Here is a 26,623-nt window from a genome sequence, read left to right on the forward strand (position 1 = left end):
TCAACTTCCACAAAAAGTATTTTTGGGAGACTCTAAAATGCACTGTCTTACCTTAAGGATGTCTTAGGAGAAGCTCCACTACACAAGGCAGCAAAAGTTGGAAGCCTGGAGTGCCTGAGCCTGCTTGTAGCCAGTGATGCCCAAATTGAGTGAGTATGAAAACAGTGGCTTCACATTATATGTTTTCTTGGATTAAACTAATCAGACTCCTGAAGCTTAGTTACATGTGCTTTTAAAAATAATGCTTGCCTAATTGATAATTTAGTGTTAATCATTTAAATGTTAACAGGTTGTTAGTGCTATCGAATAACACTCAGTTCGAGTAGGTACAAAGTCAGATCCTGAGCAATCAGAGGTGCAGTTTTGTTCATTACGACTGTGTTCTACTTCAGTTTCGGTTTAGGAAAACCCATTCTATGGGCGAAACCCATTCTTTGGGTAGTCAGTGAGAAGGGTAGTTCTCATTGACTACCTTTGGGTACCCATACACTGTATAGAACATCAGATAATTCTTACATTCATTCAGAACTGGAGTGCCCACTCTATGCTGGATTGTTAGTTGCTGAGGATACAATAGTGACCAAAAATGCAATTTCCCTATGCGTCCTTTACCTCTTCTGTTCTGCAACTAACATTTGTATGAGCCCCAAATTCCCTTGTAAGATATTAAAAAAAAGACTTAAGAAGTTCAATTTTTCATTTAACTCCGTTTTTATCCTGTTTTCAGTTTATGTAATAAGAACGGGCAAACAGCTGAAGATCTCGCTTGGTCATGTGGATTTCCAGACTGTGCCAAGTTTCTTACAACAATTAAATGTATGCAGACAATAAAATCAAGTGAACACTCTGATGGGAATGATTGTGTTCCTGTGCTCAGACAGAAACGAAGTTTTGGAAGTGTAGAAAATATCAGTGGGAAAAGGAAGTGCTGGTAAGTAACTCAGAGCTGCTGCTTTTTTTCCTCCCTCAGTGATTGATCTCGTTTGCATAGCATTTATTATTCTATTTAATACTGACACTCGTATTTCTAGTAGTATTGTTTCATTCTCATTAACATTTTAATACTGGTTGTACTTACTAGAGTCTAGAGATCAAAAATGGGACTGCATGGTGGAAGTTTGGGGATAACACTTTTTAAAAAAAAATTTTTAATGTTAACATGTTTTTTTAAAAACAGATGTCAGGTGGGTTATGAGGAAGTCTGAAGAACGCCTTCATTTCATGCAGATCTTTCCTGCTTTTGGCTTTACCATATGTGTGTCTAAACTCCTTCTGAGAAGGAGGGAAAACTTTCTTCCAAGTGAAGATCCATTTAAGAACACGTGTATTTACATGCCTATAATATGCTGGTTGTGTATGCTTTGTCTTTTAAGTTATTAAAGGAATGTCTAAAAAATACATTCTCCGTGCAGTATTTACAACCTTTGAAAAAGGTCATAATTTAAACCGTCAAACTAGAACCAGGATTTAATGTGAAAAATTAAACTGATTCTTTATTCACAAATTTATAATACTACTCTACTGCAGTCTTTGAGTCCAAGATATTTTAAATCATATTTGGTCGCTGAGGAAGACATAAGTTATAGTATGCATCCTTGTTCCAAAAGTCTGGGCCCTTCCATCCACACCAGCCCTGGACAGAGGAGAAGGGAAAGGAAAGCCTTTTACAAAGTTATAACATTATGTCATGGAAATCGTGACATCAGGCTCTGTCAGCAGGACCTTGGAATAAGACTCTAAATGGCTTTATCATTCAAGGATTTGAATTCCTACTAGCACAGAAAAGTAACTTATCTTACCCTTTAAGGTAGGTTTTTGAACTTTTAATTCTATATAATTCATCATAAAAATCATTTAAAAAAACTTACTTATAACTGTTATTCCAGATATCACACTTTACCGATTCTGAGATGTATAGTTTTACCACTTGGAACTGATAGCATGTGACAGTTGAACTAGCAGTCTGTTTTTCTTAATAGTCCATAAAGGACTGTAAGAGACCATTCAGTGGCATCTTAGGATTAAAGTACTGTAGTGAGAAACCTCAGCTTGCCCCCTGCCTGGCATTCTGTGCCCTTTCATTTTCAAATCCCAGGTGTTATTCAATTCTTCTTTCCATGTTTCATGTCAGTATTAATCCTTTTTGCCAGCAGAGAAAATTACTTTCAAGCAAAATCTCATTTAGAATATGAAAATTTCTCAGATTTCTTCTAGGGCCACTGAGTTATTTTATTAAAGAAGAAAACTTAAAGGAAAAGCCAATAACTGGTCTGTATTATATGATTCTCAAATGGAATGCTTTGAGAAATCCTTGCGAGGAGAGTCTGAGACTCTGAAAATACCATGAAGTGAGTGACAAGCAGCGGTCTGACTCCCTCCTAAATAAGATACACATTGTCAAAAAACAAGATAAAAGTAAAAAATCCTCTACCAGTCCTAGGTAATCCTCCACTCTCCCTAGGTAACCAGCATTCTATTTATCATCTCATTTTTTCAGCAAAACTTTATTAATGTCCTAAAATCTGTTTTCTTAACAGACAAATAGAAAAAAGGCTCATTCTGTTTTAACCTTTTTTTTGATCCTTTTACACATGAAGGCCTTGTCCAGGTAACCAGATCCAGATTTTTTAAAGGAGAAATGGGTAGAGAGGGTGTCAGAATGGGATTGTATAGGGACATAGTGCATAGGACATGCTTCTTTCCTGTGAGATGACCAGCATGGGAACTTCAAACAGGAAAGCACCACAAGAAGGCACAGAGGTCAGGCAGAGATGGACTCTCCTCTGGCCTCCTGGGTTCCTGGAGTCAAGTGAATCAATAGTTCTCATGGCAGGACCTTCGCTGCACATTTTCTTGTGTATACAAATAGAGCAGGGAGGTTTCTGCTGTTGAAAAGTTCTATAGAAATAGAACTAGCAAAGATGGAGATTGCAATTCTCAGAGAAAGGAATCAGGGACAATCCCTTACTCTAATTGTTCAGAAACCTTATCTAGATAATGCCATGTAGTGCAGAGCCCCTTGAGCCAACCAGAAAAGAGAAATTTTATGATGAAAATAATTAAGACTTCTCCCTGCCTTTAAGAAAAAATCTAAATGCCTGGTTCACAAAGACCACTCTTTTTGACTGAGCTTGGTGTGTCCTTCCAGCCTCACCTCTTCGTCTAGCTCTGGACACACTGATCTACCTGGAGTGCAGCTTTCACTGTTTCTACAGGGTGCCGCTACAGCATCAGCCTTGTAGAAGCACCTGAGATACCTTTTTTTTTTTCTTGAGAGTCCTTTTTGGACTCTCCTCTGTCCTACCCTAAAGGTTTTAGCTCCCTAAAAACCTCGTGTAATACTAGTGCTTAGGACGGTGCCTGGCACTTATTAGGTACTTTAATAAATATTGAATGGAATGAACACCTTGCTACAGAACAAGAATATTGCTACTGTATTCAGTAAGATATGTGTACCAGTCAAAAACCTTTTATAGACTTCAAATTCCAAATGCTGTGAAAGAGAAAAGCAAGGAAAAAGAAAACACTTAAAACTGTAACAACACATTTCTATCCTATTAGTTTACCCTTATCATAAACAAAAGACTTCAGTAAACAGGATATGAGAGTTGGACTACACACATTAAAAACATTTTTTTTTTTTGAGCTGGAATTTCACCCTTGTCGCCCAGGCTGGAGTGCAATGGCGCCATCTCGGCTCACTGCAACTTCTGCCTCCCGGGTTCAAGTGATTCCCCTGCCTCAGCCTCCCATATAGCCAGGATTATAGGCACCCGCCACCACGCCTGGCTAATTTTTGCATTTTTAGTAGACATGGGGTTTCACCATGTTGGCCAGGCTAGTCTCGAATTCCTGATCTCAGGTGATCTGCCCACCTCAGCCTCCGAAAGTGCTGGGATTACAGGTGTGAGCTACCACGCCTGGCTTAAAACTCTTTAACATATTAAAACATTTTATCTTTAGTTTATAGTTTAAAAGGTTGTATGTATTCTCTGCAATTTCAATGTATTTGGTAACGAATATAAATGTTACTTAAAATTCAAGTTAATTATGTTTTACAATACTTTCTCCTAAAGACTTGGTACTGAGTTTTCATATGTGAGAATTAGTTGCCTATGAATTAACAAATTTTTACCTCCTTTATCTGCTATTGTAAGAAAGAACAAATACTCTTAAATATGTATCAACTTCAAACCCTTTATAGGATGAGATTAGGTTATATGTAAATAAATTAAAATTAGTCAAGCCTCCATAATGTCTAGCATACTGCTTAGCTATGTTTTGGTTAATTCTAAAATTTTAAAAGTTTATATATTCTACTCATCTAAGACATTGATAAACTTTGATACATTTGTTTGTGAAAGCTCTAAAATCTCCAAAGGAATATATTTATGAGTGTGTGTCCTATTATTAATTTTAATAGCTGAGAAAGTTTCTATAAATCTAAATTTTGTCTTTTGCGATGTGCTTTATTCTTGCACATTCCCTATACAGAGAGGGCTACTTACAACAGCCTCAGAAGGCCTCCACACAAGGAGATCTCTGCCCTCAGCTTATTGTCTTTCTGTTACCAGCCAGTTTGTGATCCTTCATTTCTAGCTTCTTTGCCTTGTGTCTCAATTTGTGTTAAATGGATACTTACCTTTTCCAAAATAACTTGCAGGTCTTCAGCACCGGTATAATGTGGATCTAGAATCAGAAACTTTATCTGCCCTGTAATCTCATTCCATGCAACTCCTAGTATTGTGTGGGCCAAAACTCCTCCCCCTATAGAAGAAAAAATAGGAAATACGAATGAAGGCATAAACAAATGTCAAATGCCTATTCAATTTAAAAAGACAGATTATGGCCGGGCGTGGTGGCTCACACCTGTAATCCCAGCACTTTGGGAGGTGGGTGGATCATGAGGTCAGGATATCGAGACCATCCTGGCTAATGCGGTGAAACCCAGTCTTTTTTTTTTTTTTTTTGAGACACAGTCTTGCTCTGCCACCCAGGCTGGAGTACAGTGGGCAATCCCGGCTCACTGCAACCTCCACCTCCTGGCTCAAGCGATTCTCCTGTTTCAGCATCCCAAGTAGTTGGGATTACAGGTGCATGCCACCACACCCAGCTAATTTTTGTATTTCTAGTAGAGACAGGGTTTTCCCATGTTGGCCAGGCTGGTCTCGAACTCTTGGCCTCAAGTGATCCGCCCGCCTCAGCCTCCCAAAGTGCTGGGATTACAGGCGTGAGCTACTGGGCCCGGCCTACTCATTAAGTTCTTTCTGATATTTTGCTGACATCAGCCTACCTCCATTTCTTTTTTTTTTTTTTTTTTTTTTTTGAGACAGTGTCTCACTTTTGTCACCCAGGCTGGAGAGCAGTGGCTCACTGCAGCCTCCTGGGCTCAAGCAGTCCTCCCACCTCAGTCTCCTGAGTAGCTGGCACTATAGGCTCACACTACCATGCCAGCTAATTTGTGTATTTTTTTTTTTTTGGTAGAGATGGGGTCTGGCCCATGCTGGTCTTGAATTCCTGGATGCAAGCTATCCTCCTGCCTCAGCCTCCCAAAGTGCTAGGATTACAGGTGTGAGCCACTACGCCCAGCTTCTACCTCCATTTCTTACACACTAGTCTCAGCTTGCCTTCTGTCATCACAGGACAGGTCTTGTTCTTCACAGAATTAAGCATCTTTAGATCAGCTAATCCAATCTTCTTATTTTACAAATAAAATCCAGAGAGGTAAGTAATTTGCAAAATGTCACAAAGCCAGCCAAGTTACGACAGAGTCATGACTTATGAAGCCCAGTTGAGTGACCATTTCCTCTTTTTAACACTGCTCTCAGCTCTTTAAATGTTTGAACATAGCTACCATTTCTCAGCCTTTACTTCCACTGGTTATTATAATCTTTTTTGTAACCTTTAAGCCACTTTAGAAATGTTTTTCAATATCCAGAGATCCATACATATGGTGTGAAAGTTAATTTCAAAATTTTTTAAATGACTGATTTTATGCAATATTACATATTTATATCAATGCTTTTACATACTACTCACTCTACCAGAAACGATGTCTGAGACAGCTTACCGATCATAACTGGAGTTCCCTCACTTTGGAAATGATTAGCCAGTTCCCGTCCTTGAGAGGCAATTTCTGAACCTTGGCTAGAAAGAAACCATTTTCTATCAGATGAACTACTTCCAACACTAAGGTCAAAGAATGAGCTAGGAGACAATGTTTCCTACATTCTTGTTTTTTCGGGTGTTATTGAAAAAACACATAAATGTAAAATAATTGAGTGGTAGGGAACTGAGAGGGCAATTAAACTGTGCAATTTAAAGCAACATAAACTCAAAATACTTAAGGCCACCAAGAGTGCCAGATAAGAAGCTAAAAGACCTTGATTTTCTGCTTCTTGAACTGCATAAAGGAGGCCTGGGTTTTTAACATGAAGTTAAAACGTCACCTTGGTGCTCAGGGAGTTCCTATGGATGGATTAATCAGAAGAATAAGTGTAAGTCCTGGGTTCTTGCCTTCTTGCTGGTAGACTTCTTAGTCTGTATTTCCTCATCTTTAAATTGGGACCCAAAACACTGACCTGTCTACATAACAGAGGAGAGTCTAGGCCTAAAATACATGTCTGTGAAATCAATGTGAAAACTGCAAAATGTTTTCAAGTGAAACATACAATTTTTAGGGAATCTCAGAATTTTTACTTTTGAGAAGAGAAAGAAAGATGGGTTAATGAAGGGAGGTATTTTTTGGGGGAAGGTACCCAGTGTTGCTAAACCTTAGCTCTTGCTTAATGAGGAACGTATAATGTTTTAATGTACCAAAACCGTAACTTTTTAAAAAAGTTCTTCACTACTTAAGTCTGTCATTGTTTATTATTATTATTATTTTTTGAGACAGAGTCTCGCTCTGTTGCCCAGGCTGGAGCGTAGTGGCGCCATCTCGGCTCACTGCAACCTCCGCCTCTCAGGTTCAAGCGATTCTCCTTCCCCAGCCTCCCGAGTAGCTGGGATTACAGACGTGTGCCACCATGCCTGGCTCATTTTTGTATTTTTAGTAGAGACAGGGTTTCACCATGTTGGCCAGGCTGGTGTCAAACTGCCAGCCTCAGGTGATCCACCCACCTCGGCCTCCCAAAGTGCTGGGATTACAGGCATGAGCCACTGTGCCCAGCCAGTCTGTCATTTTTTACCACTGATATTTCCATAACCACTGGGGAAAGGATAAAATTACATCTTTAACACATAAAAGATACAATCATACAGTGAGGACAATGTTACTATAATTAACAATAGAAAACGTACTTTATTTGTTTCATGGGTTTTCTTTTTTTTTTTTTTTTAGAAAATGTATTTTTTTTTTTTTTTTTTGAAAGGGAGTCTCGCTTTGTCACCTGTGCTGGAGTGCAGTGGCGTGATCTTGGCTCACTGCAACCTCCGCCTCCTGGGTTCAAGTGATTCTCCTGCCTCAGCCTCCCAAGTAGCTGGGATTACAGGCATGCGCCACCACACCCAGCTAATTTTTTTTGTATTTTTAGGAGAGACAGGGTTTCACTCTGCTGGCCAGACTGGTCTCAAACTCCTGACCTCAGAGGATGCACCCACCTTGGCCTCCCAAAGTGCTAGGATTATAGGCGTGAGCCACTGTGCCTGGCTAGAAAAATGTATTTTAAAACAAGCTCATACAATCAGGAGTCAGCTAGTTATGGACATAGAAAATAATTATATTTTCTCATTTTAATATTAGAATTATGGTTAAGATACACTGGAAAAGACAAAATGAATACATTATTTGGACACATTACTGGATTATTAACATTTTAGGAAGAAAAAGAGCAGGAGGTAAACAAAAAGGTCAGTCATAGATCAACATTTGAGTTTTTCCTTTTAAGACTTTTTAAAAGATTAGAACATAAACTTAATATAATTTTTATGACTTTATTCAACGTTATTATTTTTAAGTTTTCCTCTTCTAGGCTAAAATTAGGCCTAAATAATACAAGTACACATTACATCAGAAAGTTTATTCATAAAATCAGAGCCTTCCAAAAGAAAAATGAAAAAAAATTAAGATTAAAAAATGAGATTTATAAAGCAATGAGTAATAAGGAAGAAGGAGTAAAAAGAAATAAGGGAAGACATCATTTTTTCTATTTTAATTAAAATGATACACTGTCACTTTGAAATGATTTATCTAATTTCTTAAAGTGTCCTTACCTGACAAACAGTATTTTTGAAGTTATACCAATCAATTGGTTTAGTACCAGCTGTACCTCAATAGATCCAATCCATTGCCGTGATCCGACAAATGTTGCTGGTTTGTCACCGGCATCGACTAGAGCCTTTATGTATTTAAAAATATAAAAAAATCCATACACAAGACAGCTATTAAAAACTATGTTTAAGGCATTTTCCCTGATTACCAGTACAAGACTATTTTTTTCTTCAAAACAGAAATAAGTGCACCATGAGGTAACAAAAATTATCAATGGTATATTAAGGGCTAATGAAATGTACAGTTGATTATAATTTAAAACGGTATGTTCTGTACCTGCTGAATTTCTCTGTGTGTTGGAATGGACCTCTCTGTGTATCCCTGATGTTTGAACCAAGAGCAGATAGTCTGCAGAGATCGATAAGCACAGCCCCATCCATTGTCATCTATCCGATCCTGCATATAATGATGATAGCCATATATGCCCTGGACCACATAAATCTATGTACAGAGAAGAAACACAGTAAAATAATTAACTTAGGATAGAAGTACATACTCTATATATGCTCCTGAATTATGTTTAATGTTCTTAAGAGTTAGACTGTTACTTTAGTTGCTTATAAAAATAGCTTCACCGATCTATGGTTTAACATTATACCTTCTTGGCTTTTTATTTGAGGTTCAAAGTCCTCACCACGGGGCCCAGCAGGACCTACCTTCTGGCCTCCTCTCCAATTTCATCTCCTAAACTTTTCCCTATTGCTCCCTCTACTTTCGGTTCCCATATACCAGGGGCAATATGACCTCAGAGCCTCATGGTTCTCTTGGCCTGGAACTCTCTTTTCCCAAATTAATTGTACAGCTTGCACTCTTACTTCACTCAGGTCTCCATTTAGATGTCAAAGGTCTTCCCTGACCATCCAGTCTACAAACGGCCCACTCATTCTCTCACTACCCCACCCCCTGCCTCACCTGTCATCTCTGTCCTCTTTACGTTTTTATTTTTCAAAGTATATCACTACTTGATATACTTTAAATGATACATTACTTATCATTTAAAAAATACCTGCCTACTTACACTAATATGTGAGCTCAGTGAGTACATACACTGTGTCTTACCCATTTTTGGGCCCAAGCTTCTACAACACGCCTGGCACATGGTTAATATAAATGCTGCTGAATAAATGCTGAATGAATGAAGGAAGGAATAAAGGAATGAACAAACAAATGAAGGGTCCATATCATGGGACACAGGAAGAATGTGTATAAATTTATAAACCTGCTATGATTACAGCCCAGGTATGTTATTTGATGACTCTAAATTAAGGGTCAAAAAATAAAGATAAATAAATTGCTAATATCATATAAATTCTTACTTATAATGCTAAGAATGTATATATCTTTTTTTAAAGAACTGGGTTTTTTTTATTTTTTTGAGATTGGGTCATGCTGTGTTGCTCAGGTTGGTCTTGAACTTCTGGGCTCAAGTGATCCTCCTGCCTCAGCCTCCTGAGTAGCTGGGATTACAGTTACACACCACCATGCCTGGTTCCAAACCGATGATATTTTTTAAAAATTAGGTGAGAAGAGATAGGGGCAAGATAGAACCAACCCTCACCCAACAATTAGAGAATATATATTCTGCCCAAGCACAGATAGAAAAATTTATAACTTGACCATTGTGGCAGGCTGAAAAGTGGCTCCCAAAAGGTATATATGTCCTAATCCCTGGAACTTGTGAATGCACCCTCTGTGCCAAAAAGTAAAAGAAAAAAGCAAAGGTATTACTAGATGTGATTAAGGATCTTAAGATGGGGAGGTTATCCTGGATCCTAGTGGGCCCTAAATGCAATCACATATATTCTGAAAAGAAAGGGGCATAGGAGGAGAGGGTAATGTGACCGAGGAGGCAGAGATCAGAATGATGGGGCCACAAACCAAAGGATGCTGGCAGCCATCAGATTAAGGAATGGATTCTCCCCAAGAGCCTATGGAGGAAAGGTGGCCCTGCTGACATTGTGATGTTAGCCCAGTGATACTACTTTCAGAACTCCAGAGACAATACATTTCTGTAGTTTTAAGCCATCAAGTATGTTATTGTTTTTTGGGGAACAAATACAAGTTTCAATAAATTTCAGAGTTAGTTTCACTTAGAATTCTTTCTGAACAGGAGGCAAGTCAGAAACCAGTTAAAACAAGAAGAAAAAGAAAAAAGGAAAATAAATTCTGACATATTTGGACATTAACACTTCTAAACAATACATGGACAAAAGAAAAACCATAATAGAAAAATATAAAAATACTTAGAAGTAAACAAAACTAAAATCCTTCAAATTAAACCTATAAGATATACTAAAAGCAGTGCTTTGCTTGAAATTTAAAACCTTACATTAGAAAATAAGAAAGTTGGCCAGGCACGGTGGCTCATGCCTGTAATCCCAGCACTTTGGGAGGCCGAGTGGGTAGATCACCTAAAGTCAGGAGTTCGAGACCAGCCTGGCCAGCATGATGAAACCCCGTCTCTACTAAAAATACAAAAATTAGCCAGGCGTATGGCCAGTGCCAGTAATCCCAGCTACTGGGGAGGCTGAGGCAGGAGAATTGCCTGAACCAGGGAGGCAGAGGTTGCAGTGAGCGGAAATCATGCCACCGCACTCTAGCCTGGGCAACCGAGCAAGACTCCATCTCAAAAAAAAGGGAAAGATTAGGCCAAGTGCAGTGGCTCACGCCTGTAATCCCAGTACTTTGGGAGGCTGACGCAGGCAGATCACTAGGTCAGGAGTTTGAGACCAGCCTGGCCAATACAGTGAAACCCCATCTCTACTAAAAAATACAAAAATGAGCCGGGCGTGGTAGCACGCTCCTGTAGTCCCAGCTACTTGGGAGGCTGAGGGAGGATAATCGCTGGAACCCAGGAGGCGGAGCTTGCAGTGAGCCGAGATTGTGCCACTGCACTCTAGCCTGGGCGACAGAGCAAGACTCCATCTCAAAAAAAAAAAAAAAAAAAAAAAAAAAAAGAAATATTAGCAATAAGCTAATATGTTCAACTTAAGTTATTAGAATGACAATAAACCAAAGAAAGTAAAGAGCAAAAATTAATAAAATCAAATACAGAAGTTATAATAGAGGGGGCCAACAAAGCCAAAAGTTTTTTTTAAAAAAGACACAAGGCATAAAAATGATAAGAAGAATGAAAAAGAAAATATTATGACTACAAGATATACTAAAACCTAGGTAAATAACTTATAAAAATCAAAAAGTCCTAAAGCTGTTACCAAAACTAAACTGGTTACTAAAAATCTTCTCACAAAAAAATGCTAGGCCCAAATTGTCTTACAGGCAAATTTTACCAAATGACCAAGGAAAGATCATACCACTCTTATATAAACTTCTCTAAAAAACTAAAAAAGGAACATTAACCTAACTAATTCAGTAAACCAGTGTATCACTAATAAAAAAAATAAGAACAGTATGAGAGAAGAAAATTATAAGCCAGTATCATTCACGAACATAGATGCAAAAATCGTAAAATATTAGCAAATGGAATCCAGAGGGGAATAAAAAATAATGAGTCATAACCAAACTGAGTTTATTTCATGAATGCAAATCTGTATTGTTGAGAGATTTGTGCTAAAGTATTTAAGGGTAAATAATATATCTATAATTTTCCTTGAAATGGTTCAGAAGGGAAAAAGGGAGAAATGAAGCAGATACAGCAAAATGTTAACAAGTGTTGCACGTATATATCGAGAGGTACAGGAATGTTCATTGTCTAAACAGCAAAAAACCTTGGAAAAAATCATAAAGATAACTGAATTATGGTTAGACAAAATACCAGAGATAAATGTTTGATATGTACTATTGAGTGAAAAAGCAAGCTGCAGAGACTACGTACAGAATGATACCATTTTTATAAAACTCAAAACTATGCAATACTAAAAGTGACATTGCTGAGATTAATATGTAACACATACGCTGAAACTACTTTTTAAAAAGGAAGGAAATGATGAACACAAAACCCATAATAGCTCCTCTTGGAACTGTGTCGAGGAGGCAGAGAAGTGGTAGGGAAACAGCACAGACTGGTAAAGTTTTGCTTCTTAAATTAGGTAGGAGCTCCCTGGTATTCATTTCCCCACTGTGCTTTACAATTTGCATATATGTTATATGTACATATCAAATATTACATGATAAATACGTATATATTTTTCTTACGACCTTGTAATACAGATATAATGAACCTATTTTATTGTCAAAAAGCAATCAGTATTCATTCAATACCTTCTGTGTGTCCAGGTTCTTCTAAGGAACTGTTCTTTCTGTGAGGAACTTTCTATGGAAGCTGGTCGGCCCACAGCTTTTGCAGATGGATCTGCTGCCCTGAACACTCTAATGACCAAGACCACAAGTGGGCCCCTAACTCGTCTAGGGTACGTACTGTATCATATATTCATTTTTTTAATTTTTAAGATTTCCTCAAAAGTCTCCTGGATGCTCAGAAGGTATTAATAAATGCCACCATATGATGGCCAAGTTTTCTTTCTCTTGGGAATCTGAACTGAGAGGTGCAGAGTTAGCCAGGCAGCCAGGAGCAGGAAATACAGTTGGAATGAGGCATACACTGGGCAGCTGAGGAAGAACAGGAAAAAGTGACACACAAGCTGAAACAGTGAGGATACAGAGGGTATGAGGCGGAGAAAACGGAGTAGAAGTTAAGAACAGGCCAGTTAGGATCACAAGCATACACAGAAAGCAACAGCAATGCTGCCAAGGTATCCACGGAGTCCTTGAGAGAGACTGAAGACACCTGCCAGTCACAGGGCTGCTGTTTCTAAGAGGCCCGGCTCTACTGGTATTCCTAATCTTGGATGCCTATAAGGTCCTTTCTCACTGGCCTCCATGTATCCTTAAAGTAACCCTTCCACCACCCTCCGCCAATTCACTCTTATTTGAGCTACCTTTAGGGAGGATCTATCCCTGGCAACCGGGTATATGTTACATAGAAAATAAGTCTAGTTCCTCGTTAGACTTATCCTACAGTGGCTGGGCATGGTGGCTCATGCCTGTAATCCCAGCACTTTGGGAGGCCTACATGGCGGATCACTTGAGGTCAGGAGTTCAAGACTAGCCTGGCCAACATGGTGAAACCCTGTCTGTACTAAAAATACAAAAATTAGCCAGGTGTGGTGGCAGGTGCCTGTAACCCCAGCTACTGGCCAACATGGTGAAACTCTGTCTCTACTAAAAATACAAAAATTAGCCAGGTGTGGTGGCAGGTGCCTGTAACCCCAGCTGCTCAGGAGACTGAGGCAGGAGAATTGCTTGAACCCAGGAGGCGGAGGTGGCAGTGAGCTGAGATCACACCATTGCACTACGGTCTGAGCGACAGAGCGAGACTCGTCTCAAAAAAAAAAAAAAAAAAAAAAAACAGACTTATCCTACCGTGTGGTTTGGGTAGACTATGCCCTTAATTAGCATGATTTCTCAGGTTCAGAATGAAAAAATAGGACAAGCCTTTAAAGAAATAAGAGAATTTTAGTCAGATAACTGTGGTAACTAACTTTTCTAGACCATTTTTTAATTACTGCTATCTTAAGCAATGTCTGTTAACAGAGATGGGTGATAAATCATGTTTTAGGAATGAATATATAATGAATCAAGTCTTCTACTGGGTACCAACAAAAAACAACTAATAACATTACTGATCAAGTGACTCCCATAAATAATTAGTTAAACTCACCATACCAGTCTCCATGTTAGGTGGATTAAGATAAGTATGTGGATTTCTAATGTAACCATCTTTGTATGGCTCATCTGGAAAGTGATAAGCATTAGACCTTTTGAAATAGGGTCTGTCATGAGGCAAATTGAAGAGATCATGTAACTCCTAAAATAAATCAGAATCAACAGAAAAAGAAAAAATGTTGGTGATTTAGATTCCTAGTCAATAAATAAAGATGTTATTAAACAGTCTTTTAATATATAGGTTATAAAAGTTTCCAAACGCTTATGGTTTAATTCACTAACATCAAAGATGGTGAAAACTGAACTAAAACCAAGTAAGATTTATTTTCGTTTACATCTGTATCTGGGGAGAAACTGGAAGGGACAGAGAAAAATGAATATAAATTGTCAGAGTAAGAGAACTAATTTTTAAATAATTATTTATTATAACATAGTCTGTTAAAATACATCCAGGCTAAAGACTGGTTTTGAAAGAGCCTTGTAAATGAGTAAATTATAATTAACAATAATTATATCAAAGTATTTTAAAAAATTGTGTCGAGTGCCTTACAAATATTTTATATTGTAAGTGGTAGTGATGAAACTACAGAGTAGAAGTTAGTGGTCTAAAACCAACCAATATGGCAGGAAAACAAATACACATATATGTTTAAAACGTGTATTTTCCCAACTATATAAAAGCATGTAATAGCTACTTTAAAAAGTTCGACATGTTCTTTATCATATCTTGTACTCTAGTGGTTTGAAAAGATCAGCTCCTGTAGCTATTGGTTCTACAAACCAAGTCACCTCCACATACAGAGGGTCAGCGTATTATATCTCTCCCTAAGGACAGAAATTAGGAAGATGCTCCATGGTCTAATTTGATAGGTTCTAAGCAAGTCCACGTATCAAAAAGATGTAATCCAAAACCAGTCATGAGTAAATCTCACTACTTTGAATGCTGGTCATGTTTTCTCCAAAATTCCTCTAATAAAGCCCAAATAAACTTACTTGTGGAGTATTACCATAAATCCTGTTCAGAATTAGCGTAAGTTATCATTTTCCTTCCCTAACTGTAATCTTGTCTCTTTCACAAATTGGGAAGTTGTAGAAATTTGTTAACACCAGCTACTTTAGGCATGTAAAAGCACCTTTTCACTTCTATATTTCATTATGGAAAAATATTAAAATATCACAGAATATATGAACCGCACCGAGCATTTAAAATTAAAATGTTACATACAGGTTCAACATAACGTTTTTTCATTAATACTACTTAAAGTTTCATGAGAACAGAAATTAAATAATGTGTAAAATGAATAGTCTAAATTCCACACTTTTAAGTTAAATCACAAAATACCTTCCATTTAGTGGAAATATATAATTAAATACAAAATGAATGACAGTCATTATTGTTTTTTCTAAGAATAAATGAACTGGTTTTACCTTCCTATAGGCCTGCAGCTGGCCATCTGGTATTCCTGAAGGATATGAAATTGTTACAAGATTTTTTTTCCCTGGTAATAAAAAGTGCAGTGGTTCAGGGACCACAATAGATGTTCCTTTCATATATTTCAAAATACATTTTTCCATGTCAGTTAGTTGATTATGAATTGCATCAACTAGGAGTTTACGAACTCTGTGGGGGGAAATATATAAGTGCATTAACAAAAGTTATAGTGGCTACAATAAAGTACAGAGCTAATATATCCTTAATATAGTAAAAACCTTGATTGGACCAGGTTTGTTAAAGGAAGTCTGGATTACACATTATAAAAGAAACTGTGTATTTGCTCTTTGTGGATAAAGGGAAATCCTCCAGGTTTTAGCATGCTACCCTACTTCCTCTAAATAACCATTTAATTAATAGATGCTCTCAGATAATAACAAACAAGGAGAAAATCACACCTTAGGTATGCCTACAGGATATATAAACATGGGTTTGGGGAAGGGCCCTCATTCAAATGTGGCAGTGGTACTATAAAAATACTTACTTTCCCCATGTTTCTTCTGGAGCAACAGATATAACTGCATCGACAGGTAAAGTCATATTAACATAATGGTGTCCTCCGCTTTCCCTTTCAATGATGGGCGTTACAGCTGCCAGGGAGGTTGACATTTCCAGCATAAGATCTATATTTACTATTTGATGCTATATAGATAAACAATAATAGTCAACTTGTAGTGCATTAAACACTAAATATAAAAAGTAAAAAGACTTTTCAAAAATGTATTTTTTATTAAGAAAAAAAATTGAGACTAGTCCAGTACAGTAGTGAAAAGGGGGAAAGAGAAGAGAACAAGGAGTTCAATCTGTAACTGGCTGTGAATGGTCAACTGAGATAACTCACTACCCTCAGACCAGCCAGTAAAAGGGACTTTCAAAGCATAGTGTATAAAGCTGTACTACAGTCAAAAGATTAAAAGCGGAAAAAATATTATTTTAAAAAGAAATTACTTTCTGCTTCAAAATAATGTGGGGAGAGGGATTAAGAAGTAAAGATGAAATCAGACTGGCCACGTGTTGATAAACATTAAAGCCATGCATAGGTTCACTGGGGTTCGTTACATGATTCTCTCCACTTCTGTACTGATTTAAAATGTTTAAAAAATCAAATGAACATAAAATAACCACAAACCAAAGGAACTTTTAAACATTTAACTATACAGCCCTGGTCTAATACATAAATAACTATAAACAAATACTGAACTCTACTTTGTAGGTTTGATTTTTACAGGGGTATGAACAATTCTGAAATTTACACTAAACAAATTTCGCAAAATACTGAGGATCCTGGGAGTCAGACTTCTCACTGGGAAAAGGTCAAGCACTCTAGGGTTGAAGTGGAATTGGAGGTATCAATGCGATTTACATAGATAAAAATGAACGTGTTATATGTATGTGTGTGTGTGTGTATAAATGTATAAAAGTGTGTGCCCATGGAAAAATGACTGATTCCCCAGCTAGAACAGAGAAAGCACATGTTGCACCTGGAACATCTGATGGAAAAAAGTAGGAAGTGCCCAAAATTACAATGTTAGAAAGGCACTGGAGCCAGCTTGAAGAAACTTCTATTGGCCAAATCTTGGAAAATGTGAGCATCAAAATAACTAATGATAGTACCAGATTACAAACCACTGCATAAAATAAGAATCTGTGGCAGATAATACAAAAGGAAATGACAGATTTAGAAAAATCACCGCTTTGTAATCACCAGATTAATATTGGATTCTGGCAAAAATTATCAATGGATGCTAAAAGTGGTGGGTCAAAATCTGATGAGGACTAAAGTAAGATACATATGTAGTTTCTTCCCACAAGATACTAATTATAAGGGAAAAAATAGTACCTTTACCATGGAGAAAACTGGTGGATACCATCTTAAGTGAAGTTAACCTCACCAATAATAGGAACAGACTCATAACTGTTTCTCTTTCATACAATGTGCTGAGGACACAACATCACTTCTGTGATATTCCTGCCAATAATGCATGACCTAACTAATAACAAGGAAGCATAAAACAAATCCAAAAGGAGGAACAGTCTTAAAAAGAACTCACCTGTACCCCTCAAAATGTCAAGCTCCAACTACTGGTAATTTCAAATCATTGTATCCAGCCCACAATTATTTTGTGCATTCTACATCTGTAAATCTAACAGCTCATCTGTACATCTTACTGAGGTCTTAAACATGGCCCAAACCAACCTCGTGTCCTCCTCACCTTCCATCTTTACCCACACAAGAAACTGATCTTGCCAGTTAGTTTCCAAGCAGAATCCATTGTATCCCTAAATATCTCTTATATCCAATCCCTCTTCTCTATTTCCATAGCTAGTGGTTTAGTTAGGCCTCTTCTAAAGAGGCCCATGCCCACCTCTCCAGCCTTATGTCCACCCATTCTTCCTCTACTAGCCTGGAAACACTGTAGTCATATTAACTTCATACAATTTCGTGCCTTGAAGAAGCATCTCCATTTTCTATCTTCAACATCTGTTAAAGTTTGTGGCACATGGCAGGTACTCAGTAGTATCAGTTCAAAAACCAACAGAACCAGCCAGGCGCGGTGGCTCACACCTGTAATCCCAGCACTTTGGGAGCCTGAGGCAGGTGGATCACCTGAGGTTAGGAGTTTGAGACCATCCCGGCCAACGTGGTGAAATCCCATCTCTACTAAAAATACAAAAATTAGCTGGGTGTGGTGGCGGGCCCCTGTAATCCCAGCTACTTAGGAGGCTGAGGCAGGAGAATCACTTGAACCCGGGAGGCGGAAGTTGCAGTGAGCCAAGATCGTGCCACTGCACTCCAGCCTGGGCGAAAAGAGTGAAACTCCATCTCAAAAGAAAAAAAAAAACAAAAAAACAAAACAAAACACACACACACACACACACACACACACACACACACACACACACACACACACAAAAACAACAGAACCAAGAACAGTATGAAGAAAAATAAACCGTTTACTATTTGTCTTATGTGGCACAATGTGTCACTTTGTCATGATTCAGAATGCCTCGATTTAATTTAAGTAATTTATAAATGTATTTAGGCTGTTTTATTTTTGTGGGAGCAAAGAAAGCATTATAAAAAAGCTTTTGAGTTTATGTATTATAATGAGACAAAAACTTAGATATGTAAGACAAACATACAACTTTTGGCAAGTCATTTCATCTTTTTGGACATCAAAATTCTGACCTATGATAAGAGGGTTAGATTAAATTATTTCTAAGATTGTACTCAGTTCCAAATTCAAAGATTTAACATTTTTATCAGTACAGAAGACAAATGGTTTGCTTACCATGTCAGATAACTTTTTGTCCTTCTTTCTCATGAATTTTCGTTTTATATCTTCTTCCGGCTCAAATCTAAATTTTTAATACACAAAGACATTTATAATATGAAATCATGTTTTGAAAACATTTCTAGAAATCTTCAAACGTACTCACTGAATAAAGCGCAGTATGTTCTTACAAGCAGAAGCATCAGTCAGTTCTCCAGGAATGGTGTTTATGTCACTGCTAGGCCATATATACACTGAACTGTGGCAAATTCTGAACACAAGGGCATTTGAAGAAAGCTTGGTTGACAGGTCACTCAACACATGTTTCAGTGCCTTCTTGAGAAAAATTTCTAAATTAAAAGAATATAAATAGAAGAAAAACAAATTTTTCAACATATGTGGTTCCAAACATACACAAAAGTAGAGCATAGTAAAACTCTCAATACCCATTCCCCATATTCAATAATTATTTTAAAACTTTTTGCCTATCTTTTTAAAAAATTGAGACAAAATTCACAGACCATAAGATTCATTCTTTTAAAGTAAACAATTTAGGGCTTTTAGTGTATTCATAAAGGTTTTATAATCATCACTAATTCTAGAACATTTTCATCACTCCAAAAAGAAACCCTGTACCTACCAGCAGTCATTTCTCATTCCCCCTACTTTTCTCTAATTGAAAATTTTTTCATTTACCTCCCACATCTTTTTTTTTTTTTTTGAGACGGAGTCTCACTCTGTCGCCCAGGCTGGAGTGCAGTGGTGTGAACTAGGCTCAATGCAAGCTCCACCTCCCGGGTTCACGCCATCCTCCTGTCTCAACCTCCCAAGTAGCTGGGACTACAGACTCCCACCATCACACCCGGCTAATTTTTGTATTTTTGGTAGAGACGGTGTTTCATCATGTTAGCCAGGATGGTCTCGATCTCCTGACCTCGTGATCTGCCCGTCTCAGCCTCCCAAAGTGCTGGGATTACAGGCGTGAGCCACCACGCCCAGCCCTCCTACATCTTCTCTAACTTGCACATGGTACCCCATGGCCTGGTGGGGGTGCTGGAACACAATATCCAAGTTTAAATCCCATTCAATCCACTTACTAACTATATGATCTTACAGTTTTTATCTCTCACCCAGCTTCCTTTGCAAAATGAAAAGAATTTCAGCATACCACCCATAGCAATTATTAACCTACTTTTTTCTTTATGGATTTGCCTATTGTGGACATTTCACATAAGTGGAATCACACATTACAGGGCTTTTTGTGTCTGGCTTCTTTCACTCAGCTTAATGTTTCATCTGCACTGTAGCATGAACCAGTACTTCATTCCTTTCTATGGCAGGATAATATTCCATTGTGGATACACCAATTTTGTTATTCATTCATAAATTGATATACATTTGACTTTTTGGCTGTCACGTATATGCTGCCATGAACATTTACGTGTAAGTTCAGTTTCTGTGTGGATGTGTTTTCAATTCTCTTGGGTGATCACCTAGAATAGAATTTCTGAATCACGTGGCAACTCTCTATTTCACACTTTCAGGAACTGCCAAGCTGTTTTCAGCAGCTGCACCACTTTATATTCCCATCAGTAATGTAGAAGGATTCCAACTACTATTAAAATAATGTATTACTTATAGCAATAAAACTATTGAGCGAAATTTAAATGTCTTAGTTCTTTTTCTCTTTGGACTACATCCCACTACGCCTATATAATCAAAGCTCTGTGTTCTAAAGTCACAGTTGGTTTTTTTCCTCTGTATGGTTATGTCACCAATATATTTGCTTTAGTTTGTTTTTATTTTCAAGGATTTCCTTTTAATAGACTTTTTAAAAAATATGTTTGAATATTCAAAAAATTAGAGTATTTTAATATTTTTGAATATTCGACACATTCAATTTGGAAACATTTTTATGTTTCCAAAGTCAAAACAATATAAGAAGATATAGTCAAAGGAGACAATCTTTAAATACTCATCTTAGCCTTACATTCCTAAATCCTAAGCCTGTTTAACCTTGTAAATACTTATTCAATGACCTGATTCTGCTGAAAGAGTATTTAAAAAATAAATAAATAAATAATGACCACACTGGTTATCTAGATAAATAAATACTTTGGAGCTATTGTAGAAATTACTCATAACAAATCAGATATTAAAATATTTTGGTATGTTTCAGAAAGCAGAATTTAAAGATTTTCAGTTGCACTACAAAAGACAAACATAATTCTTTTTTTTTTTTTTGAGACAGAGTCTCGCTCTGTCACCCAGGCTGGAGTGCAGTGGCGCGATCTCGGCTCACTGCAAGCTCCGTCTCCCGGGTTCACGCCATTCTCCTGCCTCAGCCTCTCCAAGTAGCTGGGACTACAGGTGCCCGCCACCACGCTCAGCTAATTTTTTTTTTTTTTTGTATTTTTAGTAGAGACGGGGTTTCGATCTCCTGACCTTGTGATCCGCCCGCCTCGGCCTCCCAAAGTGCTGGGATTACAAGCGTGAGCCACCACGCCCGGCCCATAATTCTTAAATTAGCTTCTGTTTATCCCTAAAGGACTATTTGGTAAAGTTACCTAAAAAAAATTGTGAAGCCTTTAAAGTTAAGCATGTCCATTCTCTATATTTTCTCATTAATGAGAGTCCCTTTGTTGAGTGTTGACAGAGTTCGATAAAGGAAGAGGAATACAATCAAGTCAGAAGACAAGTTCAACTATATTAATTACTAGGTAAAAAGTATCTGTAGTCCTTGTTTACATTTGATTATTGGATTATCTACTGATTAATGGATTAATTCTACTTTGGAATAAGATTATAGTAAAGTATGTTTTCAGTTTATATCAAGTTGTGAAACGTAAGGTTTTATCCATAAAGTAACTTTTTAGGAAACAACTACACTCTACTAGTAACGTAGGCCTGAAAATGAGTGATTTAGTTCTTGTAAAATGGTTCTCATCTTAATGGCACATCAGAATTACCTAGAAAGCTTACTGATGCCTGGGCCTCTGTCTCAGAAGTGTAGTTTAATGTAGTCTGATGGTAGGGATTCAAATGTGGACCAAAACTGAGAACAATTTATTAGTTGAAGGAATGGGTGGAAAAGAATATTCTGCACCCTCTCCCACCCTTCCACGGGACTAGTAAAGGATGGCCAGCTGCAATCTCCTTCAAGGAATGCTGGTATCTGATACAGTTTAGATGTCTGTCCCCTCCAAATTTCATGTTGAAATGTGATCCCCAATGTTTGAAGTGGGGCCTGGTGGGAGGTGTTTGAATCATGATCCCTCATGAATGGCTTGGTGCCATCCTCACAGTAGTAAGAGTGAGTTCTCCTATCAGTTCACAAAAGAGCTGATTCTTTAAAAGATCCTGGCACCTCCTCCCCTCTCTTTTGCTCATTCTTTTGCCATGTGATACACTGCCCCTTCCTTTGCCTTCCACCATGATTGAAAGTTTCCTGAGCCTCACCAGAAGCAGATGCTGGCACCATGCTTTTTGTACAGTCTGCAGAACTGTGAGCCAAATCAACCTCTTCTTTATAAATTACCCAGTCTCAGGTATTCCTTTAGAAAGATGCAAAACAGACTAATACAGTACTTTTAATTCCTGATCTTTCTGAACTGCTCTGTGGCTTCTGGCACCACTAACTGTACTTTTCATGAGTGATTTCATTTATAATGAGGGTGTTAACTATCACCCTTCAGAGACATTACATTCTCTAGCTCCAACTTTGACCACACTCTTCTAAATTTCTGACTCAGCCAAATGCCTGTTGGGAATCTGTACTTGACCTTCCACTGGCATCAAATGAAACAAATCTCAAACACAGCCCATCCCATTCCTCCTCTGAGATGTTCTTTATCTCAGTTTGTGGCTGTAGTTCAAGTCAGCAACAGGAAGACATCCTAGAATTTGCTTCATATAAACCCTGTTGATTTTTCTTCCATAGAGTTCTTGTACTCATCCCCATATACTGTAGTATTTAAGAGAGTAGGTTCTGGAGACTCAAGATTATATATACAATTGCAAGTCTGTAATGTACAATTCTCGATGCACATTTACAATGTGCTCATTGTAGATATTTACATTTATTGTGACAATTAATGAAGAGGGGAGTAAAGTTTCTTAAGGGAACATCTTTTTCTAATTTGCACAGAGGTGCGCCATGGGCTGGTGGGTGTGCTGGAACACAGTGTCTAAGTGTAAGTCCCATTTACTGTACTTACTAACAATATAATCTTAGTTCGTCCTCTCTCTCTGTTTCATTTGCAAAGTGGAAATAATCTCAGTATATTTCACTATCAATTTTCTAATAAAAAAGAATTTTTCAGAAGACCTACCATTAGGAGTAGCTAGCTGAAAAGCCAAATCAAGGCCTCCTCTTATTCTGAAAAGTATATCCATACTTTCTGAAATCACCTAGAACAAATAAAGACAAACTCCCTTGTAAAACAAAACAAACTCATTTTCATATAAATTAGAATCTAACTGAGTTTAGTGGTAAGACATTAATTAACCTTGATTCTTCAAATTATTTCATGAGTTAATTCCTTGTTTTATGGAAAAAACAAAAAAGCAACCCCAAAATTTTAAATCAGGGGTTCTCAACCTTTGTTCTATACTGAAATCACCTGGGGAGCTTGAAATACTGATGCCTGGGCTGTACCCCCAGAGATTCTGATTAATTGGTCTAAGGCCTAGGCAGAGGGATTTTTTTTTTTTTTTGAGACAGGGTCTCACTCTGTCACCCAGGCTGGAATGCAGTGGCACAATCTCAGCTCACTGCAACCTCTGCCTCCTGGGTTTAAGAGATTCTTCTGCCTCAGCCTCCCGTGTAGCTGCGATTACAGGCATGCACCACCACTCCTGGCTAATTTTTGTATTTTTAGTAAAGACGAGATCTCAGAATATTGGCCAGGTTGGACTTGAACTCCTGGCCTCAAGTGATCCGCCCGTCTCGGCCTCCCAAAGTGCTGGGATTGCAGGCGTGAGCCACCGCGCCCAGCTGGCACAGGGATATTTAAAAGTACCCTATGCCCCCATGCCAGTGATTCTAATGTGAACGGTTGAGAACTACTGCTTTAAGACAATCTTTCTAAATTATAATCTTGACAGGTTTAACAATGACGATAAAACATCAACAGTAAAGAACTAGTTTAAGAATGTGACAAGGCACTGAAGCTAGTATAATACCAGGGAGTCAAGACAATGAGAGGAAACTCATACTGAGGGTGGGATATCAACTGGTGGAATTCTTCAGAGAATATGGCAGTAAGAATCAAAGATTCATATTCATAAGCTTGATCTAGTGATACGCAGTTAGAATCTTAGACTTAGTCTAAAAAAAATCTGAAAAACACACAAAGATTCGGGTATATGGATATTAACCTAACTGCCAACAACAGGAGATTGGTTAAAAAAAATATGAATATCATACAGCCATAAAAAAATCATGTTTTTGCTGAAAAGTAAAAGGCACAGGACAATGCTTACAACTTATAAAGGGAAAAGAGCACTCGCAAAATGGAACTGATCAGTTCTGAACTTGGATCCATGTGCTGTTTCAGGTAGTTGATATATGACAAATGACATGGATCATTGTGTATGTATACATATATACACACAGATACACATTCATACATATATACATACACACACACACACACACACACACACACACGAGAGAAAGAGACAGGAAGGGAGAAAGAGGGGGAGATCTCTTTTGGGAAGAGGTTTCAAAAATTTCATCAGATTCTCAAAACATCTCTCTCAAACAGGCTGAAGAACCACAGTACACACCAAGACCCCTATTTTGAAATAAATGAGTAAGTACTAACATTTACTGAGCTCTTCAAATGCAAAAGGCAGGCAGGCAGGGTGCAGTGGCTTACGCCTGTGATCCCAACACTTTTGGAGGCGGAGGCAGGAGGATCACTTTGGGCCCAGGAGTTAGAGACCAGACTGGGCAACATAGGAAGACGCCCATCTCTACAAAAAAAAAAAAAAAAAAAAAAACTTTAGCTGAGTGTGGTGGCCTGCACCTGTAGTCCCACCTACTCGGGAGGTTCAGGTGGGAGGACTGCTTGGGCCCGGGAGGTCAATGCTGCAGTGAGCCATGATCACACCACTGCACTCCTGCCTGAGCAACAGAGCAAGATCTTGTCTCCAAAAAATAAAATAAAATAAAACAAAAACATGTAAAAAGCACTATGCTAAACATACATACTCACTCCAATCCTCAGAACAGTATTAAATAGGTACCAATACAATTTTTCTCATTTTACAAATCCTTTGTCACATTTCTATAAGGGTCACTGTTTTTATTTATTCTAAAATTGTAATCTGTTGAAAGATCATATACCTTTTGTCCCAATTCTACTTGTGGGAATTTATTCTAAGGAAACAAGAAAGTTCAGGACAAATTTAGCTTCAAGGTTGTCCATTTATTCTACTGTTGTTCATCACAGAAAAATAAATGGAAACCACTTAAATAGCTATTAATAAGAAGTCAGTTAAAGAATACTACCATACAAACTAGTATGTACCCACTTAAATAAAAAATATTTATAGATACTGAAGATAAAAGTTAGACAGGAAAGAGCAAATTTTAACTCTGCTACGTACTGTATAATTTTAAACAATTTAACTAATCACTTGTCTGTTTCTCTTCTGTAAAACTGGAAAAATACACAACTTCCCAGGGTTGTTATGAAGATTCCATAAGACATCATTCATGAAAGCACTAGTCTTCCTAGGCTTCCGAATTAGCTGAGATACCCTCTGAAGAAGTAATACTGAAGCTGAGATCTGAAGGGTGAGTGAAGCTGCAACAGCCCATTCCACGCAGGGGCATCGATGAGTGAAGATCTGCTTAAAAGACCACTTAGATGACTACTCCAGATGGTTAGATCTCAAGGCCAAGGATGGTAAGAGTGGAGGCAGTGACAACAGACAGACATTTAGAAGTAGCATCTATAGGACTTGATTATTGACTGCATGTCGGGGAGTTGACAAGAGGGAGATGTCAAGGATGATTTCCAGGTTTTGGGCAGGCACAACAGGATGTATGGTGATGCCATTAACAGAGTTGCGGGTTCCTGGAGGAAGAGCAGCTGTGGGGTGTGGGGAGGTGGAAATGCTCAGTTTGGAACCTGCTGAGTTTGAAATACATATGAGCTATCCAAGTGGAGGCACGGTTAGCAGATTTGTGGGTCTGGAGCTCGGAAAAAAGGTCTAACTTAGAAAATTTTAGGAGAACGCACAGGGTGTAAAGCATCCCTGAAGAGCACCACCATTTAGGATAGGGACTGGAGAACCTTGCTGAGCAATGAGACAGGAGAGAAACCAGGGGAGGGAAACACCACGGGAACTAGGGGAATATAATATTAGAAGAAAATTGCGCCTGTCTTTCCCAGGTTAAGCCCTTCTTGCAAGGCTTCAAAAACGCCGAAAAGTCTCTCAAAATGCTCTCACACAGAGGAGTAGCAGGGGGTGCGTGTCCAAGGTGGCCGAGGCGGGGTGCACACTTGTGTGGGGCACTTTCCCTCCGGCCCAGCGCTGAGACAGGGGAACTGGAAGGCCGCCCAACCCACGCAGCTCGCAGCTGCCATCTCGGGCCCCGGCAGGGCCAGCTCCTTTCAGGCGCTGTGGAGCCCGCTCGTGGCGGCTGCCAAAGTTCGGGGAAAAACAGGGGTCGATGACGAGCAGAGATACTCACCATATCCGCGACGTGGCGGTGACACCAGCGCTGACGCCTGCCCAAAGTCTCTGGGGGCGGGCCCTGAAGTGGCGTCACCGCACGGCCGAGGGGCGGGGCCCGGGCGGACCGACTACAACTCCCGACATGCTCGGCGGCATTACGTCACAGAGCGTACCACACTACAGTAACTCCCCGACGGCGAGGCGGGGCGG

General features: G+C 38.5%; 2 protein-coding genes across 7 annotated transcripts in view; one reads left to right on the forward strand and one right to left on the reverse strand.

Moving 5' to 3' along the window:
* ANKRD37 (ankyrin repeat domain 37) overlaps positions 1–26,623 on the forward strand; it is a 29,658-nt gene that overhangs the window by 2,401 nt on the left and 634 nt on the right. Inside the window, exons 3-5 of one of the 5 annotated variants that reach the window (XM_030816397.1) lie at positions 58–149; positions 728–931; positions 12,506–12,639. In XM_030816397.1, the coding sequence (XP_030672257.1) occupies positions 58–149; positions 728–931; positions 12,506–12,515 (306 nt within the window). In that variant the 3' untranslated portion in view covers positions 12,516–12,639. Of the gene's footprint in view, positions 1–57; positions 150–727; positions 932–1,177; positions 1,399–5,526; positions 5,725–7,625; positions 7,849–12,505; positions 12,640–26,623 lie in introns of those variants that run through there. The other 4 variants (XM_030816398.1, XM_030816395.1, XM_030816396.1 and 1 more) reach the window with 4 other exon arrangements.
* On the reverse strand, positions 1,467–26,504 carry UFSP2 (UFM1 specific peptidase 2). Of its 2 annotated transcripts, XM_004088573.3 has the most exons (12): positions 26,430–26,504; positions 23,053–23,131; positions 18,888–19,071; positions 18,740–18,806; positions 15,931–16,088; positions 15,383–15,575; positions 13,950–14,096; positions 8,546–8,710; positions 8,212–8,336; positions 6,071–6,147; positions 4,643–4,767; positions 1,467–1,633 (listed from the first exon to the last, which is right to left on the reverse strand). In XM_004088573.3, the coding sequence occupies exons 1-12, from the start codon at positions 26,430–26,432 to the stop codon at positions 1,547–1,549; spliced, it is 1,410 nt and encodes a 469-aa protein (XP_004088621.1). In that variant the 5' UTR covers positions 26,433–26,504; the 3' UTR covers positions 1,467–1,546. The 2 variants fall into 2 exon arrangements, with proteins under 2 accessions (XP_004088621.1, XP_030672253.1); XM_030816393.1 differs by lacking the exons at positions 23,053–23,131; positions 26,430–26,504 and having other exon boundaries at positions 18,888–19,436.

The sequence above is a fragment of the Nomascus leucogenys genome, chromosome 7b (genome assembly GCF_006542625.1).
Source record: "Nomascus leucogenys isolate Asia chromosome 7b, Asia_NLE_v1, whole genome shotgun sequence".
Taxonomy (NCBI): Eukaryota; Metazoa; Chordata; class Mammalia; order Primates; family Hylobatidae; genus Nomascus; species Nomascus leucogenys.

What these genes read in the sequence shown, in the direction of transcription:
- UFSP2 (XM_030816393.1), bottom strand. Translation starts at nt 19,171, where the DNA reads ATGGGTATTGAGAGTTTTACTATGCTCTACTTTTGTGTATGTTTGGAA. An exon ending in CTAACATGGAGACTGGTATG is followed by an intron (nt 8,711 to 13,949) that starts GTGAGTTTAACT and finishes CTCTGTACATAG; the next exon opens with ATTTATGTGGTCCAGGGCAT. An exon ending in CACACAGAGAAATTCAGCAG is followed by an intron (nt 8,337 to 8,545) that starts GTACAGAACATA and finishes AAATACATAAAG; the next exon opens with GCTCTAGTCGATGCCGGTGA.